General features: G+C 41.4%; 1 protein-coding gene across 40 annotated transcripts in view; it reads right to left on the bottom strand.

Annotated features, from left to right (window-relative positions):
* Positions 1 to 455: 455 nt before the first annotated feature.
* Positions 456 to 25869, bottom strand: part of RHOBTB1 (Rho related BTB domain containing 1) — a 141888-nt gene continuing 116474 nt past the window's right edge. For 28 of the 40 annotated variants that reach the window (XM_086382332.1, XM_086382356.1, XM_086382336.1 and 25 more), the window contains 7 exons: positions 23185 to 23370; positions 17069 to 18048; positions 14800 to 14918; positions 8792 to 8942; positions 5924 to 6012; positions 3151 to 3256; positions 456 to 2642 (listed from right to left, as the gene is read on the bottom strand). In XM_086382332.1, the coding sequence (XP_086238458.1) occupies positions 2473 to 2642; positions 3151 to 3256; positions 5924 to 6012; positions 8792 to 8942; positions 14800 to 14918; positions 17069 to 18048; positions 23185 to 23370 (1801 nt within the window). In that variant the 3' untranslated portion in view covers positions 456 to 2472. Of the gene's footprint in view, positions 2643 to 3150; positions 3308 to 5923; positions 6013 to 8791; positions 8943 to 14799; positions 14919 to 17068; positions 18049 to 23184; positions 23371 to 25869 lie in introns of all 40 variants that reach the window. The other 12 variants (XR_015156965.1, XR_015156964.1, XR_015156966.1 and 9 more) reach the window with 2 other exon arrangements.

The following is a 25869-nucleotide window of genomic DNA, read 5'->3' as shown; positions in this document are numbered from 1 at the left end:
AATATACTACCTAGAAGTTCAGAGATTAATTATAAATTTTTCTAAAGGCTTTCTCAGACCTGCTTCTGAAGAAGACTGTTCTTCATGAGCCCACCAATGCAAACTTTGACTTAATTGCTGGTAGAATCGCCCAAAATCAGATTAAAACAAGTCCATTAGACTGGAGACATTATTTTTGTTTCTTTCCAAAACTGTACCATGTCTAATGACATAGCCATATTAGCCCAAATCAAAGAGCCAGACCCCTCATATACATCATGGTATTACAATCTGCTGGCAATACTAAAGACAAAGATGACAGTCATTCAAGCTGCTTTGTTCTTGAAGCACACATACCCCATGACCCAGCATCCTTAAAGCTTTGACAGTTCTTTTAAAAAGCAGTGAAAATTACACACACAATAATGATGGTAGTCCTTAAAGGAAAAAACAAAACAAAACAAAAACTGGAGGCATTTTATAGCTAAACAATTTTATTGGCTTTTTGTGAAATAAAAAACAAAACACAAAACAAACCACCATGGTTAAAGGCCATAATCAGCGTCAACCAAATGAACCAGCCACTTGGTTACAGTAGCTGATAACACTAGTGGATATTATTGCTTATACCCCAGGTTCATTTATATGTCCATTACATTTTGGCAAGATTACAATCACATGGGAGCTTTGGTTGTATAAATTCAACTCTGACTATTCATCGAAAACTCAACTTCTACCATTCTATGATGGGACAGATGCTGATTCTTCCTCTCATTCTGTCTCCTTTCTCCTTCCATTCATGACTTACAACCTATTGACCCAAAATTAAGGTAGATGCATTTACAATCATCCCATCCTTCCCAACACTACTGCCCAGTCCTTTGTCATGAGAGAGTGAGAACATTTCTGGGCCTCTCCCAATTTTGCTAACTGGTATGTATCCACGGCCAGTAATAAGCGCTTATCTGTAATCTGGATAGATTTTCAAATATATGTGGTTGTTAACATTGGAGTTTGGACTCAACTGTCTCTTTTCTAACTTCTGAAGGCTAGAAAAAAAAAAAAAATCAACAGCTTTTAGTATCATTAAATTGACCTCTGAATAGAATAAGCCCGAGCCTCCACCACACAACATCCCAAAACAGGTATGGAACTGTGGCCTTAAGATGCTCTGTGTGAGTGCTGTAACATTTTAATTTACAGAGAAGCAGTGATTGATGGCCTCTCAAAAGCCCCCCCTGCTCAATACTTTCTATTTTAACACTGAAAACTCAGAATGACAAAGGGTCAGAACTAACTCACAATAGCACCATTTCCTAGACTTTTGGAGTGAAATTCCCGTCTGCGATGGAGAATGCAGTGACCTTAGACGACCCAGCCTCCAGCTTTGTGCCTTCACAGGCCCTCCAACTGAACTTCAGCAGGGGTGGGTGGTCTGCCTTGGTCTACTTCTGCAGCGACGTGAATTTTCCCTGGGAAGAGTTAAAAACATGGGTCTTACAAAGTGAAGTTGGCCGCAGGTGAGAGACCTGAGGAAGCCTGTTTCTGGTGGGGAGATGTGACAAGTCTGCAGATGAGGGGACAGAGTCTGGGGACCCTCACCCTTGCCCATCTCGATTCAAGTCAGTGGCAAAACTGCATGCAGAAACATGGCAAGATCAAGGAACACTGAGAGACGGATATCTTCATACAGCAATCCAAACACCAGCGCTCCTGTGGTATCTTTTGTATTCAGGTCCACCAGAGAGTTTGCCCTGGATAATGCTGGGATTTAATAAGCCCTTCTAATGATTATAAAGATTATCCTCTTAAATCTAGACATTTTAAACAACAGAAGATTTGATATCACTATATTTTACATGGCACATATAACCATATAATTACTAGCACTTACATAGCAAATATTGTAAATACACATTCTTGGAGTTGACTTGGTAATTATACCAGTGTTATTCGGCAGAACAAAGATGAAACCCTCCCTAACTTGTACTTTGGGGAATTTCATTCCAACCCTTTACTTCACGACAAAAGGATATCCCTCTAATTAAGTAATAATGCTCGTGGGCAAAGAGAATCGCAGGGCGACTTCATGGTTAATGTGTGTCCTGTAAAATAAAGTAATACACAGTATTTTCATTTACAAGAGACCGTATAAAAATATTTTCCAATTTGGAATTTGAAACATGAAAGCTGGATTTTTTTTTTCCTTTGTATAAAAAGAAATGAGATACCAGACTAAAGTTTATTAAGCCTTCTAACAAAAAATATACATATAAGTTTAAGGAATGCAGTGAGCGTCAATTTCCCTTTTTGTCCAGGCTCATTGATGGTGAGCTTGTGCTTTGATCCCAACAAAGATAAATGCACAAAAGCGGAGGAAGATCAGTGCCTGAAACCTGAACTACATGTTATCTCTAAAAATAAGACTCATTTTACACTAGTGCTTTTGAGTGGCGTGTCAGATTTTTGATTTTTTTTTTTTCCTCTTCCACCTCAGGCGACCGCTGGAGATGAATTCCAGAAGCACCACTTTCTTCTCGAGTGATGTTTATTTAGTGCAATGTCTTCCTTCTCTCTTTCCCTTTTCACACGCTGGTAGTGGTCTTCTTCCTTCAGGTACCACACAGGAGGCCAGCGGTGCCTCTCAAAGTATTCCTGGTTGTCTGGGGAAGAAAAGGTGCAGATGATGATACCTGCTAGGTTCTGTGCTTAGGCTTCTCTGAGATGATTATCACGTGCATCCTCTCAGCTAATCAATGAGCAGGGACGCTGAGTAGGGCCAGTGGCAGATAATGACACGAAAGTTTGGAGAGGTGGAATCACTTGCCTAAAATTACACAGCTGGACACAGAGAGCCTGAACCCAGGTCCCTTTGCCTTCCCAGACAAGGGTGAAGCAACAAGCTCTGCTTGCTCTGCAGCAGGGCACCCTGAACGACCCCTCTCCCACCCATCTCCACATAAATCCCCCCAGCCATGACGTTCTCCAGAGAGAATATCCAACATACAATTCCTTGGGTCATGCATGTCACGTGAATCTGTGACTGCCATATGGCCACAAGGAGTTCTCCGTGAGCCGGGGGCTGTCCATGTTTCTTCTCAAGGGCAGCGAAGGGAAACCCCTGAGTCACAGGTGATGAGAACTGGACAGATGGGGCCCACACAGCCTCACCTGCAGATTTCGATTTGATCTCCTTGCGGAACTTGGAACAGACACTGTTGTAGTTGGTGCAGATGTGGTGCAAACACCAGGCGGCCAACTGGTGGGCATTGTGAAACTGCAGGGAAGTGACCGAAAGGGGGTCAGACCTCTATTTTCTCAAGTGGGACTACAAAGAGATAAAAAGTCATGGTAGGGGTCAAAGAAATAAAGGGCCCAGATGACTGCTTCAGAAACCTGCTGTTTTGACTTGTGTTTTGACTTTGGCCACGGTTTCCACACCAGCCACATCCAAGTGTTTGGCCTCCTCCTCTCACCTCTGGGATATGTGCACTAAAAATAATCACTGTATCAGGAGTTTAAAGTCTGCCTTGCCTCTCTCCCCCTCCCCTCACACCTGCCCTCTAATAAGTGGCCATGGCCTCTGGAAGGCACCAGCCTGCCGCAGAAAGCAGCGATGTCATCTCTGTTTAAGGAAGCCTCGGCAACAGAATCCTCCGTGTCACATGTCAGAGCTCAGCTGGCTGGGGCCAGTGATCTGAAAGAGGAGACTGTGGCATGTGTGACTGTCCTATACCTGTCCTTTTGGTTACATAAGAAGACCAGGCGATGTGGGCAGGGAGGGAGGGAGCCAGACACTCCATGCACTCTCTCCTTTCTGAGAAGATGCACAGGACCATGGCAGCTGAGGTAGCTGTGTCTGCAAAAGACCTGATGCACGAAAATCCATCGTTAACTCCCCAGCTTGTCCCCAGATTTGGAAGGGACACGTCCCTCAGTCTTTCTGTCCAGGCCTCTTTCGGACATCCATGCTATTGTCTGTTACTCTTAATGCTTCTTTGGGCAGCTGAACCCCTGAAACCCACAGCATGCTTCCTCTGAGGCCCCTGTCAATGCCCTGAGCAGAGGCCAAGAGAAAAGCCAACGTCCCTGGAAACTAATTCAAGAAACTCTCTGCAGATCACAAGCCCAGCAGGACAGACAATTTTAGCCAGTGCTTCCAACTTCCCTTGATAGTAGATTTCTCCCTGAAAGTCAGATTAGAGCAGTGCTGTACTGGAGTTGGCTTGTACCTGCCTGAAAGCGTCACTGGGTGCAGCTCTTTGCGACTCTGAGCCCAGTGACTTTGAGTTGTTACAAGTTGGGAAGGTGGGGTATTTACACCATGGAGACTGGAAAATGCAACAGATCATGGTCTTTGCTATCCCCAAGCTGATAGTTAAATACTTACCAGTGCATCCCTGGGTTAGAGTCTAATGAATGAGCTAAGATACTGGAGGCTCCATCCTAAATGCCTCCTCCAAGGCTTTTCAGAGCTTAGCAGGAATGATTTTATTTCCTTCCTGGGTTATGTGTGGGTCAGGGGAGGGAAGAGGGTGGGAACAGAAAGTAAAAAGATAGACACAACTGCTATATTACCTCCATCGGGCTGGGCTATAGGAGATTCTGGGTCATTTGATTATTCTCCAGGAGGAATACTTACTGGAGGGGCACAAGTCTTAAGTTCTCCCCTAGTCCTGTTTCAAAACACCCCCAACTTCCAAATGTGGACGGTAAGTGTTGATGGGGGCTTGTTGATTTCACTGCAGTTGACTTCTGCTCTCAGTTTTAACTTGTAACCTCTATGAGGTTGTTTTTCACACTGGATTTTAATAATTTGTGCTTGTGTTTGCTCCTCTCAGTGGCTTCTGATGGCCCCAAGGGCAGAGAATCTACATGTCCTCTTATCTAAGGTGGTGCCTGGTAGTAGGGGAGGAAATAACAAATCCTTGTTGGATGTTGAGTCAGAAAGAGCAGGTTGCTGTGAAGTCCTGATCCACATTTTCCCCTCTTGAACATCTCTCAGGTCTACAGTCAGAGTGGCCTGAGGAACATGTGATGTAGGCCTGCCTCCTTGTCTTCCTTGGTTGACAAATTCCAATTTGAAGTGTCTGACGTAAGATTTAGTAAACCACTGCCCTAACCAAGACAGGGAACAACGAAAGCCAAACCCAATAGTCAGACAGAAATCTGAAGAATTTATTCTTAGTTCCTTCAGAGCGTAAACACATGGCTTGTAAGTCTAGGTCAGGGATTAGATAACTCTGCCTACGTGCCTTGTATTATGAGAGGATTTCCCCTCTTTGATGCTCTTTCTGAAACATTCTCTCCTAGTTGTTTCTCAAAATAATCAGTAAAGTTGACAGAGGGTGAATTACCATCCCCATTTCCAACCGATGAGGAAATGGAGGCAGTGTTCAACTTTGTGCCTTAAATAAATTACACAGAGACAAAGCCAAGACTGATCTCTGACCCTCTCTAGAGGAAGAGGGCAGTGTGTTGGGATATGGAATCACAACATCAACAGTAACAAGTGCTGATGTTAAAAAAAAAGGAAAACCAGGAGAGCTTCAGTGAGACCGGAGGCAAAACGGGACTTCACGGAATTCTAGAAACTGTCTGATCTCAGCCAATGCATGTCTGAGAATTCAAAAAGTGGACAGAGGCTTCCCCTCCCGTGCCCTGAGCTGTTCTCCCACATGTGAAGCTGCTGCCTCTGGAGGGGCGGGGCACAAAGGGGCTGGTGTGGGGGCAGGGCCCTTGTTGTTTTTTCAAATGAAGCCCAGCAGGGTGAACAGTGCATGAAACTTAAAACTTTCAGATCTTTTCTGTTGCACACAGCGGGGGGCTTCTGTGACTGATTGGTGACATCTTTATTTGTTCAGATGCAACAGTGGAATGTTTTATCAGCGTTAAATGAACTGGTTGAATACACTGAAAAGGTGAAAGGCAAATTGCTACAAACCTGGGCCAATTCCAAGTAAGAGAGAACTTCCCCATCGATGCCCACACCACTCATGGCGGCCTTGGTCAGCTCCTGAACGGCGTGCTGTTCTGGGGAGAAGAGGGAGCAGGAGAATGTTAGTGCCTGGAGGCTGCCATCTGGGGTCACCTCAGAGGGGAGGAGGTAGGGGGCACAGTTCCATGGGCACTGAATCAAGGGCCCTCTCTGATGTGTGGCCTTTCAGTATGGCGAGTCATGGCTCGACAGTGCACTGCAGACTCTGGGGACACTTGTTAGCCTTTCTGGAATAGCCAGAGTCCTCCAGACCACCTCTGTCCAGTATGGTAACTACTGGCCTCCAGGGACTATTTAAACTTAATTAAAATTGAACAAAGTAAAAAATTCAGGTCCTCAGCCCCAAACTAGCCACATTTAAGTGCTCAGTGGTCACGTGTACTGGCCATCACGGACACAGAAAGTCTCTATCATTGCAGAAAGTTCTGTCTGAGAGTGCTGCTCTGGGCAGGCTAGGACCTGCCTAGAATCCTCAAGACTCCTGTATCTTCCTGCTCGATGGCTTCCTCACTCACATCACTCCAGTTCTCAATACTCTCTGACTGTGGAGAGGCTAACAGTAATGAGTCCAGATGGGGAATTAAAACTGCTAATGCGTACTGTGTCTCAGCAGCAGCAGACGAGGGACATATTGTTCAACCTCTGAGATTCTGCTGGGGCGATCTTCAGCCACAAGTCACACAGATCTAGATGGGACCGTTGTTTCTGCTCGGAAGCTGTGTTCTAGGATTCTATGCTGAATTCAGACTCTGGTTCTGCGACTGAGCTGCCTTTTGCCTCTGTTAGGCTGTTGCCTGCCTCTGGCCTTGACATGAGTGGGTACAGTCTTGACCCAGCATTTCCGGCTCCTTGATGCTTTTTTTCATCTCTAGCATCACATTTAATTTTTTAGTATACCGTCCAAACCATGCTTACTTTCTGCTCTGCGTTTATGTGCTTATCTGTTAGTCTATATGTCTCTCACCTAGTCGACGTGGTCTCAAGTTTGGGATGGTTTCTTTGGCACAGCCTTCCTCCGCTGGATTGACAAAGAACTATTTGTAACTAAATCTTCCAGAGGAGTCACTGGGTTTTAAATCTTAGGTAACTCCAAAGTGTTAAATGATAGTTGGCTTGCAGGGCATTTTCACCCCAGAAACTGATTTTTAAACACTCTGTTCCAAACACTCTATACTTACACTAAACAGCAAATACTATAGAAATGATTAAAGGAATCATCTTAGAAAGATGTATATTAAATAATTATAACCATTAATAATAGCATTTACTAAGAAAAATAAACATACATAGACGTCTGTAGTTAACACAGGAAGGTTTCTTTGGGTCAGTTTCTTTCCTGGAGAAATCAGTCCCATGTTTTCATCATCACCCTTAATATTTAAGCAAAAATGGCCCTCCTTCAAGATTGTCACAAATCCTCAGATTTGGCTCCAAATTACTTTTGATTATGTAAAACAGTTCAGTTTATCCTCAAAGGACAAATACTTATAAAAACTGGATAGTCAAATGGCTTGAGGTTCTTACTTATGAAAAAAAGAATTGCCTTCTGTAGCCTCCTAGAGTTAGTATTGAAAAAGCAGCAATACTCATTTGAATCTATGACTTCAGGTTTATTGGTTAAAAAGAGTTTAAAGAATGAATAGCAGGAACTCCCCTAGCTGTCCAGTGGTTAGTACTCCATGCTTCCAATGCAGGGGTTGCGTGTTAGATCCCTAGTCAGGGAACTAAGATCCCACTTGCCATGCAGTGTGGCAAAAAAACAAAAAGAAAATGAATAGCAATACTATTTCTTGTTATCCAGCTGGTGAAGAAGGAAGGTGAGGAGAAAACGTTGATATCCAGTTGGCTGAGCATGGTAGAAACTTGGAGTGCAGAGAAATAAATCTTTTTTTTTTTTTCCTAAAGATATTGTCAGGAAGTCAAGGGCAGGTGTGGCTGGTTGGTTTGTTCATACCTTCATTTTCATTTAATGCTTCAACAGACTTTTACTGAGGACCTCCTATGCTCAGGCACTTCTCTGTGTACAGAGGATATGCCAGTGAACAAAACAGGCACTATCCTGCTTTCCTGGTTAACAAGAGTCAACTAAATGTAGCACCCTTACTGCTAATCAACAACTCTGGTAAATGAAACAGAAGGTTTAAATTCAAGAAAAGGGTATTTGAAAGCATATATCTTATTTAGATCTACTTTGGCTTACTAACTGAGCAAATCTAGAAATGATACATAAGGTTTTGTGAAGTTAAATCAAGTCTCCCTTTTTTCTCTTTTTCCCAAAATGATCTTGACAATGTCAGAACATTTTCTAAAATAGCTTTAAGAAAACCACTTACATAATGCTTACTAGGTGCCAGACACTGTTCTCAGGACTCTCTCTCTTTATATATATATAATCTCTTAACTCATTTAATCTTCATAACAACTCTATGGTAGAATATCATTATCCTCATTTTAAAGAGAGAGAGAAAGCTGAGATACAGACTAATTAAATCAAGTATGAAGTCATCCAGCCAGTAAATACTGGAGCCAAGATCTGAACCCAAGTGATCTGGATCTGTAGCCTATGTTCTTAACTACTGCCTTCTGTATGTGTCAGCAGGACCTATACAAAGTAGGTGCCTAAAAAAACAGTTGCTGAATTGAACTGGGGCTGTTTGATACATTTGATCAATTCATATCACCCTGTACAACACAGTCCAATGTTGGGTGATAAAAATTTAATTTTTATTCCCAGGAGGTATTATTTTTTGCATACATGTCATTTTGATAAATATGACAGTCAGATACCGCATGGCCCTGAGTCATCAGCCTTACCTGCAAGTGCAACCAAGTGTGGCAGGCAAAATCTGTTTGCCAAGGCAATTAGTTCCAGTGGGTCCAGGTCCAAGTTCGGTGGCAAGTGCTTAGTATAGAGATAATCCAGGACTGCCTGCATTGACATCTTGTTTATGTTTGGGAGATATACCTGAAATGTTATTTGAAAAGGTAAGTTCTGCTGAAGAAAGCAGTGGGCACATTTTCAGGCTATACTGCTTGTAAATATCCCCGCCATGTGATTCATTATTAGCAAGTCTGGGACACGTGCTCTGAGGCTGTGCGAAGTCACTCACTATTTACAGCTGTAAACATAACAGTTTGATTTGTGGATGACAAAAGAGTGGGGCTGCCTGACAAAGCCTGATTTGGAATTTTTAAATAGCTATTTGGGCTTATAAATCAGACAAATGGGCTGTAAATGTATGATGACATTATAGGCCCTCCTTGCCAAGTACCCTATAATACTCTATTGTGGGGAAAGAAATCTCCTAGCAACATGACAGGTGTTGGGGGGAGCTGCAGACCGCACTGTTGCTGACACACAATAGAGCCCAGCTTTCTAAGATGTCAAAAGAAGACGATGAGCAACCAGCCTAGTTGCCACAGTGACTGGCGTGATTCCAACGTTCTATCAGTAAACGCTAGCATGAAATCAACTATACATCAATAAAAAATTTTAAAAGTATGTGTTAGCATGGTATACACACTTTATTTTTCCTGTGGCACAACCACATAGATTTGGAACTACTGGAAGATTATCAGGTATCAGTAGATGCAGAGAATCTAGAGAGAGCTGGGCTTGGGACATCTTGGGGAAAGGCTGGCTATGAGAATTGTTCCCTGGAGGATCCTGCTAACTTCCTCCTGAGCACGTGTAGTTATGGCGCATATTCATCCAAGCTAGAGTCTGCTGAGGGGCCAGGGGCTGCCTGGGAAGTAGAGTTCTGAATGGCTGGGCCTGGATCAACAGGGATACACACGTTATAGCAGCTGTTCTTCATCTGAGGTTTCCAACTGAACGAGACGTGCCCTGGCATCATAGAGAATGGTGCCACGAGTACTCGCTACTGGAATGATGATAAGAATTAACCTAACAGAAGGCCTCCTATGCACAAGGTACTGTGTAATAAGCTTCCCACATGCATTACATTTTGATCCTTATATCCTCCCTAGGAAGGAGAGACTATTGTTTTTGCCATTTTACAGATAAGTGAATGGAGGTTCAGGGATGTTAAGTCTGGTATCCAGGGTTGCAGAGCTAGGAAGCTGGGACTGATATTTGAACCCAAGAAATAAGATTCTAAAGTCTGTGTTCGGAGCTGCTGTGCAGGACTGGAAACCCTTCATGGTAAGGAAGAAAGCTATAATATAGCACTGTATCTAACAGTTTTCAAGAATTAGATTTCTGAATTCAAAAGGATAAAAAGTTATAGACTTAATTCTGATATAAGCATACAAAAATTACATTTATGATTACATTTATGTATGACATGATTATATCTGTATGTTATATATGATTACATCTATATTATATATTTTAATCTCTCTATGTGTGTATAAGTGTGTGTATATATATGTGTGTGTGTATGTATATGTCTGTGTCTGTATATATATTTGTTTATAAATTGTCTCCACAATCTACAAGGGGCTTGTGGCCACTTCAGTCTTCTAATGGTGTGGTTGCAATTGTTTAAGCTATAGCAACCATCTATATCATTTTCCTGCATAGCCACCAACCATCTCAGAGAGGGAATATCCTTTCGGACAGAGCTTTCCCTAGGTGTATCAAAGAGAGAGCCCAGAAAAATTCCTAGAAATATTATGGAAATTACTCTTCCTCTCTCAGACACAGTGAGAACAATTGTGATTCTATTAATAAGCTGCGTGGTTACTACCCATCAATGACTTGACAAGTGTGATAGTTTCAAATTTTTTAGCATAACTTCTACAATAATAAGTAAAACCTGGCAAGTAGAAACTATAGCCGATATCATTTTAAAATACAGAAACCACTGCATTGTAATTAATTGCTATTCCAGTAAATCTAACACAGTTATATTTGTGTGGATAAACATTTATGTACACATGCATTTATCTTACATATACATGAACTTTTATCATATGGAAAACATGGCAAATTACATATGGCAAAATTTGATTTCTCTAGAATGGTGTTTGGATTAGCACAATTTTTAAATAATTGAAAGTTAATTAAGTTGTGAAACTTTAAAATTGGGGCCATTGTGATAGTAAAAATATATACATTTTATGAAGTGTTAAGTGCTCTAAAGTGTTAGTGATGATAAATAAAGTCCCAGGGCTTCCTTTGAATACCTGCACTCTCAGGGATGGGGATGTTTCTGAAAATACTAGCTTGAAGGACAGGGTAAGGGGCTGGGGAAGGCCCAGAGATATGTTGCTAAAATGCTGTATGACCTTTAACAAATTATTCACCATCTCTGAACCTTAGTTTCCTCATCTGTGACATGGGAGAGATTTGGAATAGATGACATCTAAAGCTTTTCCTTCACTAAGATTATGGACTCTGAAGATACTCAGATGACTTAAGCCATTTTTTCTAAGACTGTGTTCTAAGTCATGGCAAAATGGACATCCTAAATAAAAAAAAATTATTTTTGGCATCAGGAGATGATAGATTCCAGGAAGCAGCCCTGCCCCAACACTCCCAATGTCTTCAGAGCATTCTGACATTTGTAAGCATCTATGACCTACTGTTTCCTTCATGTTTAATATAACACTAACACTTTTATTTATAAAAGCTATGGCTCTTTTTGGCAAATAATGTTAGGGATCCTCGGAAGTAACCAACAAATGAAAATAAACAACATTTTAGAACATGCACTTTTTTTTTCCTCGCTGTTGATTTTTTTCCCTGTGATTTCAACATTACTAATAAACTGAGTAGCAACAGAGAGACCATTTTTATAGAACTTTAAAAAATAATATAAATAAAACAAATGGAATTAAAACTGTTGTGCCCTACCTGCTGAATGTAGCTTTAAAAAAAAAATAAGAATACAATGCTACCCTAAACAACGACCCATATTCCAGTTTAGCTGGTTTAAAAGTTTAATTGCAAAGATCAGCTCAGACTATTAGGCTTATAATTAGAGATGGTCTCATAGAGAATGAGAAAGTATTCTAGATCCAGAGCATTGCTTACTACAACATGGGCATGCATTTTTAATGAACCACTTGCTGAGTACCTCTGGGGAGAGAATTATGCTTACTGCTACATTAAAAGTAATGAGAAAAATAGAAGTAAAATACAGTGTCTTAAATATTAAATGACAAAAAAAGTTAAAAGAACATCAGTGGGCATATTTTATTCCTTTCTGGATATGTATGTGAATTCTATTAATGCAAAAAAAAAAAAAGGTTGGATTTTGTGGGGGACGTCAGATTTTCACAAAACAATAAAGAATAAAAGGTGGCCTAGAAAGCACAGGCCCATGCATATACAGGCCTAAATTAACCATAGAACATTTACTGAGACTTCACCTAAGTACCTCTTCTTACCCCCAGAACCACCTCTACCACACTTGGCTAGTTTAGGAAGGGACCTGGTGGCTTGTTTGTTACCTGAGGACTTTCAGGGGACAAAGACCTTGAACTCCTCATGGAAACAATTTAACAAGAATCCTCCAGGAAAATAGTCATCGACATTGCTTGAGCCTTTGTATGTTTTAGGCACCAAATTTGACGCTCTACACACATACTTTCATGACTGACCTGCCCTTTGGAGATGGTTCTCTTGTGGTCCCCATTTTAGAGATGAGGACACAGGTCTAAAGAGGGTCGGTCTCTTGCCCAAGGTCAAGCTGAGACTAGAGTTCATAACTATAAAACAGAACACTTCTGTGTACCCTGGAAGTCATGAGAAGGGGCAGGAAAGACTGGACTTATCCGCAGCTCACGCCATTCTTCATGTATTAGGTGTCTTGGTACAGACTTTTGGTAGCTTGGTTCCTTGGCCTTTGTGTTTCGAGCTGGGTTGAAACTACACATCTGTATCAGGCTCAGCTGTAGTTCTAAGTGGTGAGCGACCTAGTCCTTGAGGTGGGGAGGGGGTGGGCAGGGTGATGCTAAACAGACACCACACCAGAGAGAGGCTGTGATGTGACCAGACCCGCGTGCATTCACATCGGCCGCCAAGTTTCTGTTTTGGTCACCTCTCCTGCACATTTTAATCTGGAGACAATTACAGTCCATTCTGAGAAGGGATAAAGGGGATTAGCATCAGTGAGGTCAGCTCTGACAGTGACTCTTTGTGCCTGGGCCCGGACCTTGATCAACTGCTCTCTGCCAGGTGACAAGCAGGTACCCTCGGGCACATACTTCAGCAAGCTGGAAAAAGAGGGGAAGCGAGTCTTGGGGCTCTTTTATCTTGAGAGATTACTGAAGTTGGTGCTGTGCCAGTTGGATGAGGTTTTATTAATTGGCGGCATCCCCCAATTTTCTTGAAAAAGAGGGAAAGAATATCATCAATGCCTCCAGCATCCACATAAGGCTGACATCATTTTGCATTTAGTGCTTATGAGGTGCTTCACAGGTATTGACACTCACACCTTGCAACCACATTACGGGTTATGACCACATTTTCCAGATAGGGAGGCTGGAGCTCAGAAAGGTGATCACTGGCCCAAGGCCAAACAGCTTGTACGCAGAGGAGTCGGGGATCTAAGCCCCACAGTCCCTTCACTGGGTAGCCTCTACCAGTTGCTGTGGTCTTAGTAATGATGCTCCCAGACGCCTTTGATGGTAGAGGAAAGACTTCATTTAGCTGCAGGTGAGGACCTCCTCGTTTACGAAGGCTGGCAGACATCAGAAGAGGTCATCAGGATAATTCTAACATCTTTTCCCCTGACTGTCTGCTGCCGGGGGTTGGTTTAGGAGCAGCTGCAGTCTGTTCTGAAAGCAGGAGGGTGGCCTACTGACAGCCAGCCATCCTGGCTTGTGATTACAGGATTCTGTTTCCCTACTTGGGGATGCAAACGCAGGCTCCTGGGTCACAAAGGGAGTGCTCAGATTTCTGGTGTGAGGGCTTCCCTTTGAAGTTAGTTACTGTTTTCTGTGTTTCTGTTACAAGTTTGGAGAGATGTTGAGATAAGCAAAAATAAGCCCATTAGGACAATAAGCTTGATGGGGTGTCCCCAAATATATTTTTAAAAGATGGATAAGAAATATTTGCCAAACTCAACAAAAAATGTCTACCTCTAGAAACAAGTTAGAAATGCTTGAAGGGAATTTTTCTTTCTTTTCCAACAGCTTGTGAAGACGTGGAGATACAAGGTCTCCAAGATGCTGCTTGCTCTGCTCTAATAATATTCCTTTTTTGGAGATAGGGCCAGCATTTGACAAGTGACCCAGTGGCTTCTACTAGATGTAACAGGTAGTCTGAGAGACCCTTTGCTCCATCTCTGTTTCCCTAGAGGTGACAAGCCCTAGAGTTGAGGCCTGTTAGGGCAGAGAGCCTCAGGGACTATTACAGATCAAGGGGACCTTGAGCATGACCTAGTACATCTCTCACCTTTAGGATAAGGAGACTGAGGCACAGGAAGGTGGCTTTTTAAGATCCCTCATCCGTTGTTGGCAGGAGTCAAGCCCAGGTTTAAGTGACTGAAGACACTTTTCACTGTCTCCAACTTCTAGAAGACAGCGTGCCCCTTCTTTGAGGGGATTTTGATAGTACCTTGCCTGATGACATTTGTTAAAAAATATAGCCGTACATGTTTTCAGGGATGAGGAGCCCTGTGAGGATGAAAGGATATGGGGGGACTTGGGGGTTCACACATAGCAAGTGAACAACAGGCTTCTCATAATTGTAGAATTATGGAAAGAGGGTGACCTGGTACTCAAGCATTGCCTAAAAAAGTCTTCCAAGTTAGCAGTTAAAGAATCAAAGTCCTCTGGCAACACTTTCTAATATAAATACACATGCATATTCATTAAGATGCCGCTTGGGCTTTTCGGAAGGCACCTACCTCACTGTTGGCGCTTTCGACAAACGACCCCCCGAACATGGCAGCCATCCACTTGCAGCTACAGATCAGCAGCGGTTTGTGGGCACTGATGGCTCCATCGTCCAGCTTAAATGTCACATCTGCCCAAGGATGGAGGAAGCACAAGCCTGTGAGCCAGCCTTGCCAGGGGTTCCATCCATATCCATCTGCCCAGTCTCTCATCTCTTTTCCATACCCTTAACCACTGATGCGGTGTCCACCCCCACCTTGGGCACCAATTCTCTCCATGTCCTCCAAGGATATAAGGAGTAAGCATTTAAAATTATACATAAAGTCACAACACAAATACTGTGAACCATAACGTAACATAAAGGAGAGGAATATTCTTTTCTTATTTAGAAAAGTTTCAACATGGAGAACAGTAGAAAGAATAATAAAACAGTAACTGGTTTATCACACGCTTAATTTTTTCATGTTTGCCTTAGCTATATAAAATGTGTATAGATATATTTTAATAGCATACTTCAAGAAAAGTTATGACCAACATAGACAACATATTAAAAAGCAGAGACATTACTTTGCCAACAAAGGGCCATCTAGTCAAAGCTATGATTTTTTCAGTAGTCACATACGGATGTGAGAGTTGGACCATAAAGAAAGCTGAGCGCCGAAGAACTGATGCTTTGGAACTGTGGTGTTGGATAAGACTTTTGGGAGTCCCTTGGAGAGCAAGGAGATCCAACCAGTCCATCCTAAAGGAAATCAGTCCTGAATATTCATCGGAAGGACTGATGCTGAAGCTGAAACTCCAATACTTGGCCACCTGATGCGAAGAACTGACTCACTGGAAAAGACCCTGATTCTGGGAAAGACTGAAGGTGGGAGAAGAAGGGGATGACAGAGGATGAGATGGTTGGATGGCATCACTGACTCAATGGACATGGGTTTGAGTAAACTCCGGGAGTTGGTGATGGACAGGGAGGCCTGGTGTGCTGAGGTTCATGGGGTCACAAAGAGTTGGACATGACTGAGCGACTGAACTGAACGCGCTCCCAACTACTTTGCCAAGAATTTTCTAAAAATAAGATTCTCCTAGATAACCATACCATTATAACTCTTAAGAAAATCAGCAATAATTCTTTAATATCATCCATTATCTAGTTCATGTCCAATTTTTTCTAATTACCCCCAACTGTATTTTATAGTTTTTTGTTTTTTTTTTAATAAAAAGAATCCAGTTGAGGCTCCCACTCTGTGTTTGGTTACAAATCCTCTCTAGTAAGGAAAAGGAGATTTCATCAATTTCACTTAAGGTCCATTGTTTCATTTACTGCAGGTAAATCTTTGTAACATTTCTTTTCATTAACTTTCAAGACTCTCTCTCTACCATGATCGTCAATGTTTGGAGTAAATATTACTCAAAGTTTTAAAATTAATTAATAGATTCAGTGACCAGTTATTAAATGCATATTTCTATGGCAGGAATTATGAAAGATGAAAACAAAAACAGAAATATCTATATAATAATGGAAGTCAAGAAGTCAAATTTTTACAATGAAACATACACAGAGAGGACAATTACAGAACAAAAATAGCACAAGCCTATGAGATAGCATAAGCATGGACCAGTCACTCATCTTAGATACAAGTTATCAGGACGCTTGGGCAACCCTTGGCGCAGTTATCAAAGACAACAAAGGGACAAAAAGCATCCAGACAAGCAGGGCACAGGATGGTGAGAACCCAAAGGAGAAGGGAGAGAAACTGATGAGGCTTTCCAGATGGGACCCTTTCCAGAGGGTCACCAAAATGGCCTCAAGGCTTTCAGCGACCCTGGGATCAAAGGCTGCTGATTTTTGTCATGGGTGCATGCTAAATGGTGAGTAGAAAATATCAGGGAAGGAATCCTGAAGGGCAACTATGAGTACTGAGCTGACTGGCTCAGGCTCAGGGGTAGCTTGACCTACCTTTGAGAAGCACTATGACACCATGGGGCTCTAGGAGGTAGCTTGCATTCAAATCCTGGCTCCACCACTGACTGCTGGTATAAACCATAGGCCAGCTACCTAACCTCCCTGCCCCTCAGTTTCCCCATCTGCAAAATGGAGATCATCATATTTTACCTTTAAGTGTGATGAGAATGAAATAGGCGAATACATATACTTTAGGTACATCGGGAGAAAAGTACTTGCACAAGTCAGCGATCGTTATCTCCCCCTCCTCATGTCTGGCTAATGTTTGATAGAACACAACCAAAGGTCCTGATGGCTTTGCCAATGGACCTGCTCACCTGAGAATGTCCCCTTGCTGAGACACTCTTTTATCCTATTGGCTTTCCGGACATGAAACGCTTTCGTAATCTCCTGGTTCATGAAGGCTTCCTTGTTCATGATGTTTTCCACCATCATCCGCAAATCAAACATCTCCAGGACCTCTGCGATCTGAGCCAGGCCCACCAGATCTTTTTCCTTTTCATCCAGTTGCCCCGTGTAGAGAAACTGGAGCAGGGTCCGGAAAGGGCCTGGCTGGACGGACGCGTCCATCCTGACCACGGTCACGGGGCCTAGCCGCTTTGAGACGGGGTTGACCTGCATCTCCTTGTGCATGCCGATGAACCCCTTGCTCCAGCCCGACAGGGTCTGTGTCTCTGCCACCAGGTCCTCGGCGTCCAGCCCCAGGGTCTCCTGTTGGGACAGGTTCTGGCTCGAGGGGGTCCACTGATCAGCCTGAGGCGTCCTTGGGGTGCCCTCTTCCCTTTCCTCATCTGGGTCAAGACTCTGTGCCCACTCCTGGGAATCCCTGCTTTGCTTCTCTCTCTCACAAGCTCCTTCACTCCAGTGGGGGGTTTCTTCACATTCCATTAAAAAAAGATCATAAAACTTGGAAGAGGAGGTAGCGAGGTAAATTCGGTGTGCAAAGATCTGCTCCTGGTCCTGGAGGATGAAGAGGACGTCGGCACACAGAGGATTGTCCAGTAAACAGGCAGCTTCGTTCGTCCCCGTGGAGGGACATTCTGGAACTTTGATGACCGGTGGGGGGGCTTTTGGAGGTAGGAATGGTGCCTGAAGTAAAGGTTTCTGGACTTTCTTCAGGTGGGATTTCCAGAACTGCAAGTGCCGTCGCGAAATGAGCGCCGCTCGGATTGCGTTGTCAAACACGTCTTTGATGCCAAACTGGTCAAACACACTTGTTTCATAGTAGGGTATACCCAGTTCCTTTGCAACCTCTCGGCCTTTTTCTGGGGGCAGAATATCCCCTCTCTTTATGGGCCTGAAATAGAATATTTTTAACATTAGAATCCATCTTATTTCAGGAAAAAAATAGTAATCAGGGCCTATCTAAGCACCTGTTTTAAATCCTATTCAGACTTTTTTTACTAGACTCTTGAAAAATCTACGACCAACCTCAAATCTTTGAAATATAAAGGACTTATGACGGCAGGGGAAAAAATGCTTTCAGTAGTAACAACAATAACTCAAGCATCACTCATTTCACTAGCTGTTTGTTCCTGGGTAGGTTACTTAACGTTTTTCTCAGTTTTCCCATCTGTAAAATGGGAAGAATAACAGTAAGTACTTGCATCTTAAAGGATGACTGAAAGGTTTAAGTGAGATAATTAGCCCAGCATAGTACCTATTCCACAGTGAGTGCTTGATCAGTGTTAGCTGATAACCATCATTACTGCCACAATCAGCATCATTTTCATCATTTTCCCCTTATGCTTACATTTTGCTTTATAACTTAAAAAGGAATCCACGTTCATTTTCTCACTTGGGCCTCCCAGTATCCCTATGGGTGCTGTTTTCGTTCTGTATCCTGAAGAAACAGGCAGAAAGTTTAAAGGTCCTTTCCACTTGGGAAATGTCTTAAGGTCACATTTTAAAGTCACTGAGAGCGCTTTACTCAGCAGTCAGAGTCCAGAACTCCCTAGTTCTAGGCTAAATGATCCATGTCCAACAGCTCACCTAAGTCTCCTCTATTAGTTTTGTGAACCTTCTTTCATATCTCACCCTTTCTCTTCCCCTCTTCAATCAGGCAATCATCTTTTGCCTGGATTAGTACATTAGCCTCTTAACTCATCTTTCTTCAGAATTTTTCCACATTTTAGCTCATAGCATTCACTGTTACACAAAAATTCCTTATGTACTACAAGTATGACTTAGCTGCAATTCTTTAAAAAAAATTTCCTCTGGTTCCATAGAGCCCAGGGAATAAAATCTAAACCCTTTAGAGTAGCACACAAGGCCCATTTACAGTCTAATCAGCCCCCAAGAAGCCAAGCTTCTGGAATCATTATTGGCAGGCAGAATAGTGCTGTAATTACGGTATAACCATGATCAAGACACAGATGAATTCCAGAACGCAGGCAAGATAGGATCTGTCGTTACATTGTTCACAAACACATACTTGATTCTGAGATGCACTCTTAGGAGATGATCTTCCTAAATAAAATATCTGGTGTACAGGACCAAGGGTGATGTTTGTGTAACAGGGACAGGTCTTAGGAGAAATAAGGTAATACTGGATAGAATTTGGATTTGAGGCTCTAGATGGAAATGAGGGAAAACTGCACAGAGTTGTAGAGGTGGAAGTAAAGAAGGGTTAACTTCAAGCTTTGCTCCTATGGGCTTTTGATGGATTATGAATTGATGAATCTCTTTAAGACTTAGATCAGATACCACCTCCTTCATGAAACCTCAGAATTGTCTACGGAAAGGACTGTGCCCTGGAGCTCTCTGTAACTCTCCTCCACACATGCAGGGTGTGAGGCCTGAGTATCCTAACCTTTGACACAGAAAGTTCTGAGGCCCGGGGCTAGTCTCTCATTTGCCAGGAGGCCTCTTTCCCTCTGCGTGGCTTATAATATGCAGTTCCTAGTCCATGTATTTAAGAATAGAAGGAACATGAAATGTTTTCAGGACATTTATCCAAGATGTACCTAGAACATCAGAAATTATCTTGACAAAGTACCATTTGCTTTTGCTGTGAGAGCATAAAAACTTATGTCTGTATAAAATTTTATAATAAGCTTATTAAGGCAAAGTACCTACTACCTGGAAGGAAGGCAGTAATATCAACATTTTGGGAAAACCTATGTTTACCAGCAAAAAAACAGAGTTAAGAATAAAACACATATACAATTATTTTTTAAAAGAATACTGAAGGAGTATATGTTTAAAAAAAATTCATTCCTCCCAAGATTGGTATCCACATTTTATATAGATGGAAACAAATCCTTCTTCAAGCTGTATTTTAAATGTGTGACACTCTAAAAATAACACCACCAGAGAGCCATTTAAAAAGCAGTATTGTTTTTAACCATAGGTCTATGTAATCTTTAAAAACTGGACACGGCCACCTTAGGAATGAAATACTCTAAGAAGTTGGATGGAGGAAGATGAGAAGGTTAAAAATACTTGGATATGAGTATTTGCATGAACTTGATGTTCATGGGGCCAAGAATCATAGATGATGGCTCTGAATTTCACTTCAGTTCAGTTCAGTCGCTCAGTCGTGTCCGATTCTTTGTGACCCCATGGACTGCAGCACACCAGGCTTCCCTCTCTATCACAAACTCCCGGAGCTTACTCAAACTCATGTCCATTGAGTTGGTGTTGCCATCCAACCATCTCACCCTCTGTCTTCCCCTTCTCCTCCCACCTTCAATCTTTCTCAGAATCAGGGTCTTTTCAAATGAATCAGCTCTTCCCATCAGGTGGCCAAAGTACTGGAGTTTCAGCTTCAGCATCAGTCCTTCCAGTGTATATTCAGGACTGATCTCCTTTAGGATGGACTGGCTGGATCTCCTTGCAGTCCAAGGGACTCTTGAGTCTTCTCCAACACCACAGTTCAAAAGCATCAATTCTTCTTCACTCAGCTTTCTGTATAGTCCAACTCTCACATCCATACATGACTATCCAGACATGAATTTCACCTACCTTTATTATAAATCTTAATTTCCAGAAAGACATTATTATGAGTAACTAACATTTTGTTTAACACTTCACCAAGTTCAAAGTGCTTACTTATTTTTTTTTGCTGTACTTGGCAATAGGCAGGATCTTAGTTCCCCAACCAGGAATCAAACCAGCCCCCCTTGCATTGGGAGCTGAGTCTTAACCACTGGACTACCAGGGAAGGCCCCCAAACACTTTTATATACCATATCATAATTAGAGAACTCACTTTAAGCTCTGGCCAACCATTTTACAAAAATGGGTTCCTGACTAAGATGATGGTGAAAGGAACATTGGGGTACATGTGTCTTTTAGAATTGTGGTTTTCCCAGGGTATATGCTCAAGTGGGATTTCTGGGTCAGATGATTTATTCCTACTTTTTAAAGGAATCTCCATACTGTTTTCTGTAATGGCTTTGTCAGTTTACATTCCCACCAACAGTACAGGTGGGTTCCCTTTTCTTCACATCCTCTCCAGCATTTATTATTTATAGATTTTTTTTTTTGAATGACCATTCTGACTGGTGTGAGGTGATACCCCATTGTAGTTTTGATTTACATTTCTCTAATAATGAGCAATATTGAGCATCTTTTCATGTGTTTATTGGCCACCTGTATGTCTTCTTTCATCTGTATGTAGGTGAGGAAGCAACAGTTAGAACTGGACATGGAACAACAGACTGGTTCCAAATAGGAAAAGGAGTACGTTAAGGCTGTATATTGTCACCTTGCTTATTTAACTTCTATGCAAAGTACATCATGAGAAACGCTGGGCTAGATGAAGCACAAGCTGGAATCAAGATTGCTGGGAGAAATATCAATAACCTCAGATATGCAGATGATATCATCATTATGGCAGAAAGTGAAGCAGAACTAAAGAGCCTCTTGATGAAAGTGAAAGAGGAGAGTGGAAAAGTTGGCTTAAAACTCAACATTCAGAAAAGTAAGATCATGGCAAATAGATGGGGAAACAGTGTCAGACTTTATTTTTTTGGACTCCAAAATCACTGCAGATGGTGACTGCAGCCATGAAATTAAAAGACACTTACTCCTTGGAAGGAAAGTTATGACCAACCTAGACAGCATATTAAAAAGCAGAGACATTACTTTGCCAACAAAGGTCTGTTTAGTCAAAGCTATGGTTTTTCCAGTAGTCATGTATGGATGTGAGAGTTGGACTATACAGAAAGCTGAGTGCAGAAGAATTGATGCTTTTGAACTATGGTGTTGGAGAAGACTCTTGAGAGTCCCTTGGACTGCAAGGAGATCCAACCAGTCCATCCTAAAGGAAATCAGTCCTGAATATTCATTGGAAGGACTGATGCTGAAGCTGAAACTGTAATATTTTGGCCACCTGATGCAAAAAGCTGATTCATTTGAAAAGACTCTGATGCTGGGAAAGATTGAAGGTGGGAGGAGAAGGGGACGACAGGGGATGAGACGGTTGGATGGTATCACCGACTCAATGGTCACGAGTTTGGGTAAACTCTGGGAGTTGGTGATAGACAGGGAGGCCTGGTGTGCTGCAGTTCATGGGGTTACAGAGTTTGACACGACTGAGAGACTGAAGTGAAGTGATATGTTCTTTGGAGAAATGTCTGTTTATGTCTTCTGCCCATGTTTTGATTGGGTTATTTGTTTTGCTGATATTGAGTTGTATGAACTGCTAATAGATTTTGGAGATTAACCCTTTGTCAGTTGCTTTATTTGCAGCCAGGACATGAAAACAACCTAGATGTCTATCTCCATATGAATGGATAAAGAAGTTGGTGTATATCTAAACAACGGAATATTACTCAGCCATAAAAGGAACATATTTGAGTCAGTTGTAGTGAGGTAGATAACCCTGGAGCCTCTTATACAGAGTGAATTAAGTCAGAAAGAGAAAAACAAGTATTGTATATTAATGCGTACATATATGGAACCTATAAAATTAGTACTGAGGAACCTAGTAGAGAACAGACTTTTGGACACAGCGGGAGAATGTGAAGGCAGGATGAATTGAGAAAGTAGCACTGACATATATACACTATCATGTGTAAAATAGATAATGGGAAGTTGCTAAATAACACAGGAAGCCCAGCCTGGCACTCTGTGATGACCTAGAGGGGTGGGATGTGGGAAGGGGAGGGAGGATCAGGAGGGAAGGAATAAACACACACACACACACACACACGATTCATTTGTGTTGCTGTATGGCAGAAACCAACACAAAACTGTAAAGCAATTTTCCAACAATTAAAAAATATGTAAAATTTTTTTTAAAAGAAATAATGGTGAACACGAGAGGGGTCAGGACATATCTCTTCCTCATGATTAACAAGCTAACTTAAAGTATTCAGACTGATTGATGGGATCTTGGAGCCACTAAAGAACAGAACCCAAGGCTACAAAGACATCTGCTACCTCTAAATTTTAATTTAACTGGCACACTGAGTCCCTTGGCTTACCTTGCTAAAGGGCGTCTGGCTCTATTAACAGCTTCAAGATCAGCATAGCGGAGATCTAGCTGGCAGCCAACTAGAACAACAGGTGTACGAGGGCAAAAGTGCTTGATTTCTTGATACCACATGGTTTTCACATGATTTAGGGAATTGGGATTAGCGATCGAAAAACAGAGGACCACAACATCGGACCTACAAGGAAATCACAAAAGAAGCTGTATTGCTTTTTCACTTTTTCTCTTTTATCATCAGGATTCCTCCCCTTCCCCATCCATCGAATGCCATATCATTTCACAATTTAAAAAAAAAGACCAGATATTAAAATACATCTCGGAGTCATGCAAACAGCCCATTAAGCCCCCACATTCCAGCACCCACACAGCCTGAGTTCATGTCCATGTTGCACTGCAGGAGGCCTAGGCACTGAAAAGTTCTGGATGAAGTTATTTCACAGGATAGATGGTTACCCAAACTGGACTCAGTCCTGGAACCACCACATGCTGAACTATTTCTATTCATCACAAGAAATAGTTTCAAGATAAAAGAAAATAATAAAAACTACCATTTACCAGTGTAAACAGAAAGGTGATGATGACTCAATGAAATAAAGCGAACAGTTTAAACATTGCAGAAAATGTAACAGGTATTTGCTGTACAGGGTCGGCAAATACACAGAAGGATTTCTGCCCTTCTTCACCCTCAAGCACAAATGTAGAGAGCGCAACCACTTAATCTGTTTCTGAAAAGAAAAAGTCCTGAATTTGCAGGAATTTCCACTTTTTGCTAGGTATAAGGTAAGAAGGTAGTATTTAACAAAAAACTAGCCAGAGTTAGATGGATGGCTAATAAGATGAGAAAATGTTGGAAGCAGATTTATCAAATGTTATATATGACATATAGCAGGTATATGGAAAAAGGAACATTGTTTTGTAGTCAGTTGTGACATAAATCTTCCATGTTTTATATAATAACTTACCATTCTAGAAGCCAAAGAACTGTTTTACAGAACAGTTGTTCAATTACGGTGTTTGATAGATAACTGCTAGAAGGCATCTTTAATAAGAATTATAAACCATCTTTCTAGGTTAAGATATGCAGAATGATGACATTGAAAACATGGAGGCAGAAAAATATAAAGGATAGAAAAAGTTATACCCAAGGATTCAAGACTGTTTTGCAGTTATATTCAGAAATAAACTTACAACTTTATTAGATGTTAATTTATTGCCTTTATTATTTATGTAATGAGAAGAATGAAGTTGATGAATCAAAACACCTTCTTTTTAAATCATTAATGAGCTTTTCTCCCTACATATCAATGAAGACAAATATATATATCCAGGCAACCATAAAATTTCTAAAAATAATCATTTGCAATGCAGCAAACTGCAGGGTGCTTATATTAAATGTAATTCACAAGTTGAGTCTTTAAATTTATATCCAAGAAAAACTGCACCAGACCACAACAAATAGAAAAATCCTGACATTAAAATATTTACAAATTATAAAGGAGGACCTAGGACGCAAAGCAGATGAAGTGTATTAATCTGCATGTTTAAAATGTCCTTGAAATAAAGATCTTATCAAAGATTCTTGGGCACTGGAAAATATAATGTGTGTAAAAATATGCATAACTATATAAATGAAAGGGAAGCATGTCTTGTCTTTGGGATTCTGATTTAGTTAGTAGAATATTCTGTGCACAGTCTTACTTGTAATCAGCATAAATAACGGTATCCAGTAAAGTCAAGAACGCTTTGAATTTTACATTTTTTTAGGAGCAGAGTCTTCTATTATTCATAATACTATTTCTATAGGATATCAGATACAGCTCTGCTATAAGCTTCATCCCAATCATAAAATGAAGCCACCAAGAATTCCAGCACAGTGAGAGTAATATGGTAATATCTGAGGTTCAAAATCATAAAGAAAGAATTGAAGAACTATATCCAGCGCATAAATGTGGAATAGTATATATATATATGTGTAATAAAATTGTTCTAATTCGTACCTTCTATTTCCATATTAAGGCACACTGCTATAAAGGAAATCATTCTCAGAGCTTAATTTATATGACAGACATGTAGCAAAATGTCAATTCTGTTATCTAATTTTATGATACAGCATGTGCGGTTTTGAAATCAGAGCTAGCTCGGTTGCCAAGGTTACCGTGCTAACACTCATGCCATTGAACATATACTAGCTGCTATCCAGATGACCTGTAAACAAGTACAGACAGGACCCTGGGGGTTGGAAAAAATGGAATCTCCCGATGAGAACAGCACAATGCCATTGCACAATACAGGTCCGGAGGGCCCAATTTCTAACTGTGTCACATCAATATCTCAGTGCATGAAATGCTGTTGGAAAGCTGGAAAAATAATTCAATGCTCTGTAAATATTTTGCTTCAAAAGGATGATGGTTAAAGAGAAGAGGTTGTGCTGAGAGCAATACTACCTCTGAAGCGAAAATAACTTATTGAGTCAAAATTCTATTTGCATCCTTGAAATGAAGTTATCCGTCTTCTAAAAAAATTTTTTAAATGGACATTTAGATGCTATGAGAATCTGTCCCCATGATTTTACATTGGAAGCAGATAAAAAATTAAATCATATTTGATCTACCAACCTGCTTAAATGTCTTTAACCCTTCTTGATTTAAATACCAATTCAAGTTAAGAAACATGACAT

Source organism: Bos grunniens, chromosome 28 (genome assembly GCF_055505025.1).
Source record: "Bos grunniens cultivar Pamir isolate PY7600 chromosome 28, Bosgru_T2T1.0, whole genome shotgun sequence".
NCBI classification, from domain to species: domain Eukaryota; kingdom Metazoa; phylum Chordata; class Mammalia; order Artiodactyla; family Bovidae; genus Bos; species Bos grunniens.
This window is presented reverse-complemented; position numbering and strand designations above follow the sequence as displayed.